We start from the raw sequence: 13,052 nt of genomic DNA, 5'->3' as shown, positions 1-13,052 counted from the left end.
AGCAAGTATAGATATCAAAATACACGAAACAAAATTAACATTAATCAATGTTTACGGCCCTAACATAGATGATTCCAGATTCTACGAAACATTACAATCCTTTATAATTAATAACCAAGATAAAAACATTATAGTCGGTGCTGATTTTAATACTGTTCTTAACCCATTATTAGACAAAAAGAATGGAAACCTTTATACTCATCCTAAAAATAGAAAAATTTTAAATAACATACTTGAAAACTACAATATGATAGACATCTGGCGTACAATATATCCAAACGAGAGCAAATTCACGTGGCACTCAAACACAAAACTAACAATATTTTGTAGATTAGGCTATTTTTTAATATCGGAGTCTCTTTGCAATATTATTGACAAATGTAATATTAAACCAGGATTTATGACTGACCACTCATTAGTTGAACTTAAATTGCACAAAATACACACTGAAAGAGGCCCAGGATACTTTAAAATTAACAACAGCGTCTTACTTGATACACAATATCAAACGCAAAAAAAAAAACAAGAAATATTAAATACAGTTCAAAATAATAAAGACGCGAACCCAAACACCTTATGGGAAACTATTAAAGGAAATATACGTAACACAACGATTAGATACACATCATTTAAACAAAAAGAAACACACAGACTTGAAACTGAAACCATCAAAATAATTGAAACACTGGAAAAACAATAACATGAAACAAACACAAATGACACAAACGCAATTGAAAATGAAATAACATAAAAAAAAACAAGTATTAGAAGGAATATATCATACACATCTTAATGGAATAATACAACAAGCACGTGCACAGCATGTTGAACACAATGAAAAAAATACAAAGTACTTAGCAAAGGTCGAGAAACGTAGAAGTGAACAAAAAACTGTACACAAATTAGAAGTAAATTGCGAAGACATAACAAACAGAACTAAAATACTAGAAGAACAACGATTATTTTTCAAAACCCTCTATAAACGAAAACATGTTGAAAATAACACCCTTTTTAAAAATACACATAATGCTTTAAATCAAGAGGAAAAACTACTGTGTGATGGATTACTTAATGAATATGGATTAGCACCAGGATCTGATGGCATCACAATCGAATTTTATAAAATATTCTGGAACGATATAAAAACACATCTAATTAATTCACTTAACTATTCATTTAACAACGAAAACTTAACTACGCTACAAAAACAAGGTATAATATCACTCATTCCAAAACCTGGAAAAAACTTAGAATCTCTATCATATTGGCGCCCTATTAGTTTACTGAACAATGATTATTAAATTGCAACAAAAAGTATATCAGACAGAATGAAAAAAAAATATAACCATCAATCATTTCACGATCACAATCTGGTTTCATTAAAGGTCGTTACATTGGGGAAAACGTACGTCTGATACAAAACTGCATAAACTACTTCAACCAACCAAATAATTCTGGCCTCATATTCTTTGCAGACTTTGAAAAAGCTTTTGATTCACTCGACCACTCGTTTATGTCCTCTTGCTTAGAAAATATGAATTTCGGTGAAAGTATCATTAAATGGGTAAAACTTTTTTACACCGATATTAACAGTATAATTATTAGCAATGGCTTTTTCTCAAACAGTTATAACATCGAACGAGGGGTAAGACAAGGATGTCCACTTTCATCCTCGCTATTTATTATATGCATCGAATATCTATCACACTATATCCAATCGAATAAACATATAAAAGGAATAACGCTAGAACCCGACGAAGATTTTAAACAGTCCCTATTTGCTGACGATGCAACTTATTTTTTAAATGACAGTAGTGAGTCACTCAATAATCTTGTAGAATCGCTAACCCTTTTTGGAAAGGCATCTGGTCTTAAACTAAACCAAAGTAAATGTACTGTGCAACGAGCAGGTAAATTTAAACAAAGAAATATTCTTCTTAAAAAAGAATTGAAATTCAACTGGACATCAGATGAAGCAACAACGTTAGGAATAACCATTACAAACAATGAAAATGAAACAATTCTAAAAAATATATTGCCTAAATTACAAAAATTTAAAAATTGCTTAAAATCATGGCAGCATCGCAAACTTACACTAATCGGAAAAAACACCGTATTGAAAACGTTTGCACTCCCTAAATTAATTTATACACTAACCGTTCTCCCAAACCCACCAAATGATATAATTGAAGATATAAAATCAGAAATATTTAATTTCATATGGGACGGCAAACCCGATAAAATAAAGCGAACTCAATTAATTCAATCAGTAGAACATGGAGGTATCAAACTAACGGATATAGATTCATTCCTGAATGCAATCAAGTGCAGTTGGGTCAAAATATATTTAGATAACACCAATACGAGTAATTGGAAATTATTCTACCATAAAATCCTTAAAACATATGGTGACACCTTGCTTTTTGAATGTAATATCGACAACAATAACTAAGACGAAATTTCCACCAAAAACATATTTCTATCGAATGTTCTATCGGCATGGTGTAAATTTACTCAAAATTCAGAAACCAAAGTAAACAGTAAATTCATTCTATGGAACAATAAAGACATAACTACTAATAATAAAACGTTTTTCTATAAAAATTGGTACGAACGAAACATAAAATATGTAGATCAATTATACGACTACAGAATAAACGACTTCTATTCTTTTGATAACTTATGATTCATATTTGGAATACCTACAAGTAATTTCCTTATGTACTACACATTGATCAAAAGTATACCCGTACATATTAAAACTGTTACCAATACAAACAACACACCATATACTCAAAAAACTTTCGTAGAAAATATTATTGCGAAACAAAACAAAACAAACAAAATATTTTATGCACTTCAAATTAAAAAACCTACCGAAGTCTCTAAATCTCAAACTAAATGGCAAAACATTCATGGGAAAAAAGAATATAATTTGAAACAAATATTTGTCATGCCATATAAATCAACTAATGAAAGCATTTTGAGAAATTTTCAATATAAATACATCCAGAGAATCATAGCTACAAATAAATATCTTTTAAGTGCAACCTATCCAACACAAATCTATGTGATATGTGTAGTGAACATATTGAAACAATAGAACACCTTTTCTGGGAGTGTAAACATATTCAACCTTTATGGAATCAAGTGTCATCCTTTCTAGAGAAACAACAATTAAATGTTAAACTATCTCTCTTAGAAATCAGTTTGGGGGTAATTACCTTCAAAATACAAGAGGTTAAAAACGCTGTTAATTACATAATTATATTAATTAAATATTTTATATTCAGCATGAAATACAGAAATCAAATACCTACAATGAACTGTTTTATTAATTAATTAAAACTGAAGATTGAAATTGAAAAAGAAATTGCCCTTAACAATGACACACTTCACATATTTGAACAAAAATGGAAAAACATTAAACTTTCATAAACAACTCCAGTATGCTTTCTACCCACGTTATGCAACTCATTCATATTCAAAACTATTTCTTTTCTTCAAACACCTGTAAAAAATATATATATAATCCCTTTTTTTAAATAAAAAATCGCAAGATGAAAAAACTATATATTAACATGTATTGTATAACATGTTTTGAACATTATTGCTGCTTCGTTGTATCACTGTGTTTTATGATCATATGCATGTACATGTATACATTATATGGTGTTTATTGAATAAAAAAAATGAAGAAATTGAAAAAGTTGTTTCAAATTCAAAATTTATCGTTTTAGTTATGATATTTGTGAGGAAACAGTAATACTAAACATTTTCCATGTTTTAATATAGCCATTATATGTATTTTTTGACGATTTAAAAACCTGAAAATTATAAAGCGTTGCAACTCGAAACGATTGAATAATTTGGAGAGTTCTGATGTAGTCGTTTATTTTTGTAAAGCTACGAAGATTACTTATATACAGTATAAAGTACGATTGTCATATCAGCATGGCAGGATGGCCGAGCGGTCTAATTTTTTTACTCCAGCACGCCAGGGGTCACTGGTTCGAGCTCTGCTAAGGGTTACTTTTTTCGTTTATTTAATTTTATTCTTGATTTTTACTAGAGCTTTTTAAATTCAATGTTTACATTTATCAATATAAAGCATTTAATGACAAACTTCAAAATATGCCAAAATCTGTGTAAAGGCCCCTTTTAGTCCTCCCACTAAGTCGACATTATGTGAGGACTCACATACGTGGCTGGTTATATGGCGTATAATACTTGATGCCGAAATGGAAATGCGTCATTATACATTTGAATTCCTTTACAATGTTTGTGGAATGTTTCGAGTAAGAACTATTTAATTTTTGTCTCCTACTAAGCGTTAAATAAATGAACTCCTCTGGGAAAAAAGTCTCAGATTAAATTCCAAATATAAATACAGTGTACGTTCAAAACTTGCGACACCCGTACAAGCATTTACAAAAAATGGCATAGTCAACACGGTCTACTGATGACCATATACTCATACTTGTATAGCCAACCAATAACGACAGATTGCTATCAAAGTATCACCTCCCTGTGTGGATACAATAAAAAATATTCCCAAGCTTATATAAGTACTTTCGTTTATATGTCTATAAACAAATGGAAAACATTACACTTTCTTAACTACTAAATAAACAACACCGCAAAAACAGCCCTGATCATGCGCAGTATAATAAAGAATATATAATGCTCATTTAGGTGTGCCATGAGTTCATACTTGCGTCTTTATAACTTTCACATAATCAGAATTAGAATTTCAATTAACGACACTTTTCTTGCCTTATGTACACAAATTGTGAAACGCCACGAATGCCATGATTGTTACCCGCAACTGATTCTGGAATATCCACAAGATTTTAGTCTTCGGTATGATGTGATGCGCGATTGTTCGTTATCATACCCTGCTTTGATTTCGGTTGTGATCTGTTCATGATTTGACAATAACAGTGTCATTGTTTAACCAGGTCCAATCTGATCTTACAACTGTTCACTGAATCACTGCGGTATAATTCCATAGTATTACCATGGAATTATTAAACAGGATTGACGCCGTGACCTTTCGTTTCTGTAAAGCTCTTTCGATAATCTTTTAGTATTATTCGTCTTCTGTCGTCAAAATTAGTTTCTCAGAATTCGAAATACACTTCATTTAAAGCCACACACATTGAAATAACTTATATGGCGCAGTGCATTTATGCATAAATAAGAAACTTATTTAATCAATGCCAATTAAAATATATCTGGTGATAACAATGTAGAAATCCGTCTTTTTTGCACCTTAAAACCTAAAAATAATCGCGTTTGTTGAAATGGACGTATACGTCTAGAAATCCTACTTTCGGTTTTAAAAGCAGTACCGTTTAAAAAATAATAAATTACCTGCTTACTAGGCTATAGATTTAATTTAATCTATGCCAATAATAATATTTCTGATGGTTACAAGGTAGAAATCCGTCAGTTTGCGCTTTAAAACTTAAAAATAATCGCGATTGTCGACATTGACGTATACATATAGTAATCCTACTTTCGGTTTTAAAAGCGACATGTAATAAATAAATAACTTGCTAAATAAGCTATACATTTAATGACAATCGTGCATACTTTCAAATTGCATCTATATGTATTGATTAACATGCATTTTATGTCAGGGTGTGTGTCTTTAAGGTGCTGTCGTATAAAATTCTGAAAGTTAAATTTACCATAATGGTAGTCTCATAATACATCGACATTTTAATATGTTACATTCATTTACTTGCGTAGCATGAGTACACTTTTGATATAATACGTTTTTCACGTTTTTAAATCATAGCACAGCTAGGAAAGTTGTATTAGAGGTATCATGAACGTCTGTCCCAAGGTCTGTCCGTTTTTTTGTTCGTAAGTCAGACCCCTCTGTCCATAACCTCGAATTTGTCCGAAGGCGTTCATCTCAAATGTTCAACGTATTGCATCCAAACTTTAAGGCATTGTTGCAGATGGTGTGAATTTGTGCGAGTGCGATTGTTATCATCCTTCAAAACTCTATAAGTTATGGCGTTTTTTAACTGATTACATCATTAATGTAAAACAACTTTCAACTGTCCTTTATAAAGTCTTCTCAAATAATGTAAAATAGGTTTGTGGTAATGTATTTATTACTAGTTAAATATTATATTATGTTATACAGTTTTAAATCGTATGACATTGATGTTGACATAATAATCTTACACATCAGCGTATGTTACATTTGTTCGTATTCAAGTCCATTTATGCAGAATCTCTTGATGAAACCTTAGATGCATTGTCACAATTAACATAATACTCAGGGTTAAAAGTTAATTTCTATTAAACGTAAGTAGTCCAGATAGGTAAAAACTAATTTAGCTCCGAAAGCATTAAAACGGGATGGAAACTTATTTGGAACCAACAAACTTTTGACGTGTTATGTTTAACCTTAAAAAAGATAGAACAAAATTACGTTGTTAAAATAGTAAAAACTAAAACCATAGTACGAAATTTGCCCGGGCGGATTGAAATATATTAAAACCTTATCGTTACCGGTGTCAAATCAAATTTTTGTTTCCTCGCCAAGTCCACCGCATATGCATGGGTAATTGAAAATTGAATGAGTACGATAATCGACGGAACAGCCATAGCTGCAGATTATGTGCGGAGCTACGTAAGAAATAATACGTTTATTAAGGAGTCATTCTAAGATAAATACTAAATGGTCAGTTACGGCCTTGTTAGAATGGAAATAATTATTGTTGGTCATCTGCGGTAGTTTGTATGCGAAGAGTTAGAATCGTGAGCGCGACATTTATTTCTATAACATAGCTAGTTGACAGTAAACAAAGTTTGTTGTTATTAAGCTTTTTGTTTCTAGCAGTTGCACAAAAAATCTACAACTACTGGCGTGTTGCAGGTTTTAAAGTTCTGTTTAAGCTCGAGCTCTGATACCGATATTTGTTTAGATGAACACTATGGCGAAAATGAATGATTCAAAAAATGAAACAATTTAAATAATTAGCTGTATAGAGTAGCCTTCTAAACAAGTCAGAACAACGCCACACGTTGTTAATGCAGGTAGGACATCCAAATGTTTGGACCAAGACTGTCGCAGCTATTGTACGAAAAGGACAAATCATATTTAATAGCATTTGCAGTCTCGAAAATTTGACTTTGTGAAACAGCAATACGTTAATAAGAAAAGGTTTTGTGGTGACCCTCAAATGCAAATACTCATTATTCAAACGAATGCCATTTGTGATAAATAATCTAAACTACAATATGCCCCATTTCAACATACAGGTAATCTATAGTGTTTATCATTTAAACAATTACAACCGCATAAAATTGACTCCATTTTCTCATAAAAGGGGCCTTTTCCCGTTTTGGTAAATCGACAAAATAAAACAAAGTTGTTTCAGATACATGTACTCAAATTTTCGGTTTAGTTATGACATTTGTGATCAATAGTAATACTCCCATTTACCATGCTCTAAAATAGCCATTATATGCATCTTTTGACGATTTGAAAATCTGAAAATTATAAAACGATTGAATAATTTGGAAAGTTCTGTTTTTGTCGTTTTATTTTGAGTAACTACGAGGATTGCTTATATAGGTAAAAAATACATCCAATGTTTAAATATATTTATATTAATAAACATTAGGGTCAACATGGCATATGAATAGCGAGTGAAGTCTGCTAGTCATTTGGTAAAGATAACCACACGTTTAAAGAGAGGTTGCGAATGCATGCAAAAATGCAATAAATGATATCTTATCCCAATATGTCGGAAACCATTTGTAAAAACGAGCTTATATTGCTAATTAGAAAAACTTAATATTTCAGATAGTTTATATCCAGTCGAAAATAGATAAGTGATGATTATAAACACTTTGGAATTGATTGTGAACCACTTAAAAAAATTGCTCTTAAACGATTAAGCTTGTAAGTAATCGACTTTCGAAGTAATCACAATGTACTAAATTCTGAACTGCGGTCTGCTTGATAAGTTTGAAAATTAAGAAGTACTGACAAACACTGCATGATATATTCATATTTGCTGATACACAATCTGGGTATATTGAAGCTGCTTAATTAAACATACAGGCAAGTGTTGAAATGATAATGTTTATGTATAAATATCGTATTGTCGTCTAGAACGCTCCACGTTTACTATTAATTGCTCGAACCGGTCATTCAAAAGTTTAAGGATACAAAGCATTGTTAAAAAATTATTTATGGCCTTTTTTTTACAGCTTGCTTAATAGGTATTTTCAGTGACATAATCATTTTTAATTATAAATCGGTAAAAAATAAATAAGAATAAAACATTTATTTGTTCCGTTTACGGGCAATACTCATTACATGTCATTCGACTTTATTCGATTGATTCAACATTAATTATGTCCGAACTTTTGATCGTCAGAATATTTTTTTTCATAATGAAAAATCACAATCGAATGTGATCTCTTATACAACTTACAGAAGTGCGATAAAGAAATTATGATTTTCAAACATGGCGTTCATCGGTTATATTTTATAAACGTTTGCCGATGATAGTTTCTACCGAGTAGAAAATATGAATACTAGTGAATAAAATGAGAAGTTAGAAAAATGTATGATCAATATGTAAAGCTTATTTGTAAAAACTAGTTATTACTAGATCATGTATAGTTTTTTTTAACCAATGCTACTATTACTGAAATAACCTCTCTATATTTGATCTTATTGCAGTGGGAACACAGCCTGGTATAGACCAGCATTGACATATGGTGCACCTGCGACAGTCAGTGTAACGTCCTGCCGTGCGACAGTCGTGGTAAGATCCTGTTTAAGCGACAAGCGAGATAAGGTCATGTAATGCGATAATTTTGATAAGATCTTGAAATGGGGCAGTAATGGTCAAGCCCTGTCGTGCTGAAATTATCAAAAGGTCATGTCCCTTGACACATTTGTTAAAGTTCTGGGGAAGCTGCAATCTTATTATGGTATTGTTCAAGCGACCATCATGGTAAGGTCATGTTCATGCGACAATTCTGGTAAGGTCACGTTCATGCGACAATCATGGTAAGGTTGTGTTCATGCGACCATCATGGTAAGGTCATGTTCATGCGACAATACTGGTAAGGTCATGTTCATGCGACAATGCTGGTTAGGTCATGTTCATGCGACAATCATGGTAAGGTTATGTTCATGCGACAATGCTGGTTAGGTCATGTTCATGCGACAATACTGGTAAGGTCATGTTCATGCGACAATACTGGTAAGGTCATGTTCATGCGACAATTCTGGTAAGGTCACGTCCATGCGACAATCATGGTAAGGTCATGTTCATGTGACCATCATGGTAAGGTCATGTTTATGCGACAATCATGGTAAGGTCATGTTCATGCGACCATCATGGTAAGGTCATGTTTATGCGACACTCATGGTAAGCTCATGTTCATGCGACAATCATGGTAAGGTCATGTTCATGCGACACTCATGGTAAGGTCATGTTTATGCGACAATCATGGTAAGGTCACGTTCATGCGACAATCATGGTAAGGTCATGTTTATGCGACACTCATGGTAAGGTCATGTTCATGCGACGATGCTGTTAAGGTCATGTTCATGCGACAATGCTGTTAAGGTCATGTTCATGCGACAATGCTGTTAAGGTCATGTTCATGCGACGATGTTGTTAAGGTCATGTTCATGCGACAATACTGGTAAGGTCATATTCATGCGACAATGCTGTTAAGGTCATGTTCATGCGACGATGCTGTTAAGGTCATGTTCATGCTACAATACTGGTAAGGTCATGTTCATGCGACAATACTGGTAAGGTCATGTTCATGCGACAATTCTGGTAAGGTCACGTTCATGCGACAATCATGGTATGGTCATGTTCATGCGACCATCATGATAAGGTCATGTTCATGCGACAATCATGGTAAGGTCATGTTCATGCGACCATCATGGTAAGGTCATGTTCATGCGACACTCATGGTAAGGTCATGTTCATGCGACGATGCTGTTAAGGTGATGTGCATGCGACAATGCTGTAAAGGTCATGTTCATGCGACGATGCTGTTAAGGTGATGTTCATGCGACAATACTGGTAAGGACATGTTCATGCGACAATGCTGGTAAGGTCATGTATATGAGACAATCATGGTAAGGCCATATTCATGCGACATATAGTAAGGACACGTCCTGGTGAGGTCCTATCAAGGTCTAGTAATGTCGCGGCCAGCTGTGATTACGTATATAAGGTGTGTAATAGAGGACGGCCACATGCACATGCACGCAGCAATAATAATGGCATAATTATGGCTACGGCCCTCCGAAGGATAAATGTTCTTAAATAATTAAAAACAAAATATTCCATAAAAAATACAGAAGGGAACTCATTTATCCTCTGACAAACAACGCTGATATCATGCAAATGTTTCTCTTTTAACAAAAATAAATACCTCATATAAACATCTTTATTTAAATATATTTTTGAATTGTCATATAAACGAACACAAAATTATGTGCATAATAACACACGCACACAGAAATAATAGAAATATAACACAAACTTCAGTCTATGAGTTTTATATGAGAAATAATATATTTGGACAAAATGTATTGTTTGGGTTTAAATGCACAGCATTGAAATAGTTTCACTCAAATGACGACTCAGGTGGCTTTTCGCATGCACACCCCACCGAATATACCAAACAAAGAGGCGATGACGCACAGACCGAACCCCGCGTGTAAGGAAATAATGGACGTACTGACTTTGGGGCTGAAAGCGTATAGCACCGTTCCGAACTCCATTAGAATGCCTGTACAAGACAGCAAACACGTAAATTAGTGACTTATAAGTTACATAAAGTATCGTGGCTGCAATGTAAGCAGGTCAATATGGCCAGAACGTATATTATTACTTATGCTGTTCTAGATAGGTTTTAAATGTGTACTGTAATCACCAAGACTTTTTTTTTTGAAAAAAAAAAATCCGTTGCTTAATTTATCGGTTTGATGTTTTTTATTCATGAAAACCATGGTTATTTGTTTAATGAAATTCATTGTCAATTTTGATAAGTAACATCAATGGTTATTTCTGGTTAATGGTGACAATTGGTAATTTTCTAACGCACAAAAACTTGGTAATCCTCAGTGAAAGAGAGTCTCAAATAAAAGCACATATTATTCACCAGTTCTACAGAATGTAGCCTTTATAGAAAGTTTTTTTCCGGTAGAGAAGGATGTTTTTGTCCAAGCTGTGTAATTATTTAACCCACGATTACAAATTTAAAGAACAGGGTCCAGCAAGATTTTCGGCTGTCTTAACTATATCCTGTCAATCTGTTCTTCCAAACGTAACGAGGAGAAAACAAACTTAGTTAGTGAGACGAACATAAACAGTAACTATATTATCAATTCGCAACACTGAAAAACATAAAAAAATAATATCCAAAATTTCAAAGAACGTATTACACATAAATTCATTAGCGTGTATTTATCCGTCTGTAACGAAATTAATTTATGTGCCAAAGCAAACATATCTTACCAGCCGAAACGGCAACAAAGGCGGCGACCTTGGTAAGGATAACCTTGTCCTTCATCATGAACTTCTGCAGCAGGAAGCAGACGACAGCGGCAATCATCAGGAGTAGACTGAAAACCATCAGTGCGCGCACTGCTACCAACTCGCCGGGAACTTGAATATATATATATGTTTATGGTATATAGTATTTATAGTATTTGTTTATTTCAATATCTAGAGGTTGGTATTTAATGCGTTTTGATTGAAATGAAAATTACACATTGCGTTGCTATTTCAAGAAGAAATATATACTGGGTGCCCGCTTTAGAACTTCTATATTTTAAGACAAAGGGAAAGCTCGAATACTCATTTCTTTAGAACTTATTCACGCAGCTTAGTAGATGAAACTACCGTCCGGGATGGGACCACATCCGACGATTCCGATGCAAGCTACCCAAAGTCCCTTGTTAACGCTTATAAAGCCGGCGTCAACATAATTCCAGTACGGAATAGCAAGCCCCAACAGGTCTAGTATTGCAGACATACAACCAAGAACCAATCCAAAAATTGCATAATTGTCCATTTTCTATTATTACTGTAACTGTGTTTGAATAGTGCAGTCTGCTCACATATTTGATATCAAATAACCGCGAATATACTGATAAGGATCTTTATGCGACAACCTTGATTAAAATTGCAATCACCTTCAAACGGATATAATATATACATATATCATGGTGATTGCGGCTGATTTATTCAGGAGGGTCGTTCAAAAAATTAGTACGCCACTATGTCGTGCAGATGGTCCGTGCAGATTTCGAGGGACTGGAGTCGCAAGCAGAGGAATCGATACACGACCAACTCTATCCGCTATGGGTGGCCGGCCATTCTATCTTTGAAGTCGGGAACAGGCATTAGTGCCGGTGGCACCGTTTATCAAGCGGGTCCCGCTTAACCTCGAGTTGGACGTCTGCACAAGCTGTCTCCTTTAACTTGGAAGACCTGTCGGGCGTCAGCGTTTAACGTTTTTATTCTTTGGGTTACAACATAATCAAGAGGTATTTCTTTCAAATTGCGAACAAGTCCCTCTTATCAAAATATGCTAGAAACGCTTACAAACTAGATCAAATGAGCTGAATTGCTTAAAAGAAAACTGAATTTTATAAATAGTTTAATAATTTTAAAAACTGCAGGACTTTTTAAAAATAATGCTTATATTGTTTTACATGAAAAGCGAATATTTTTCCAAAGGAAATGAAGTAAATCTACTGTTATACAGTTATATACAGTTATTTGAAACAATAAACGATTAACGCTAGGTAGCACGCAACCACGCATACATGTATATTCAGTATATTGTAAAATACAACATTCCTAAATATTTATGCGGGATATTGTAAACTTCAACTGACCTAACTCTTAATGACCATGCTTTTGTTAACGAAGTTCTTAATGGACGTTCACGGCATGATATTTAAAAGTGTCCTTGAAGGGCATGTTTCGACGAGTAAACAATACCAAGAATGTCAGCTTGCGCGGGTG

At 33.5% G+C, this 13,052-nt stretch overlaps 1 protein-coding gene across 1 annotated transcript; it reads right to left on the bottom strand.

Moving 5' to 3' along the window:
- Window positions 1-5,656: 5,656 nt before the first annotated feature.
- On the bottom strand, window positions 5,657-12,212 carry LOC127859708 (uncharacterized). Its single transcript, XM_052397216.1, has 4 exons — window positions 11,922-12,212; window positions 11,535-11,684; window positions 10,756-10,806; window positions 5,657-5,679 (listed from the first exon to the last, which is right to left on the bottom strand). Exons 1-4 carry the CDS (start codon window positions 12,091-12,093, stop codon window positions 5,657-5,659), a joined length of 396 nt encoding a protein of 131 aa, XP_052253176.1. The 5' UTR covers window positions 12,094-12,212.
- Between the last annotated feature and the right edge of the window lie 840 nt (window positions 12,213-13,052).

Source organism: Dreissena polymorpha, chromosome 15 (genome assembly GCF_020536995.1).
Source record: "Dreissena polymorpha isolate Duluth1 chromosome 15, UMN_Dpol_1.0, whole genome shotgun sequence".
Classification (NCBI taxonomy): domain Eukaryota; kingdom Metazoa; phylum Mollusca; class Bivalvia; order Myida; family Dreissenidae; genus Dreissena; species Dreissena polymorpha.
Note: the sequence above shows the minus strand (reverse complement) of the source record. Positions and strands in the feature narration are given on the sequence as shown.

Excerpts from the sequence above, each read along its gene's own strand:
- LOC127859708 (XM_052397216.1), bottom strand. The coding sequence starts at position 12,093 with ATGGACAATTATGCAATTTTTGGATTGGTTCTTGGTTGTATGTCTGCA. Across the intron at positions 11,685-11,921 it reads ATGTGGTCCCATCCCGGACG|TTCCCGGCGAGTTGGTAGCA; the intron begins GTAGTTTCATCT and ends TATATATTCAAG. Across the intron at positions 5,680-10,755 it reads CGCTTTCAGCCCCAAAGTCA|AATTTTATACGACAGCACCT; the intron begins GTACGTCCATTA and ends TTTAACTTTCAG.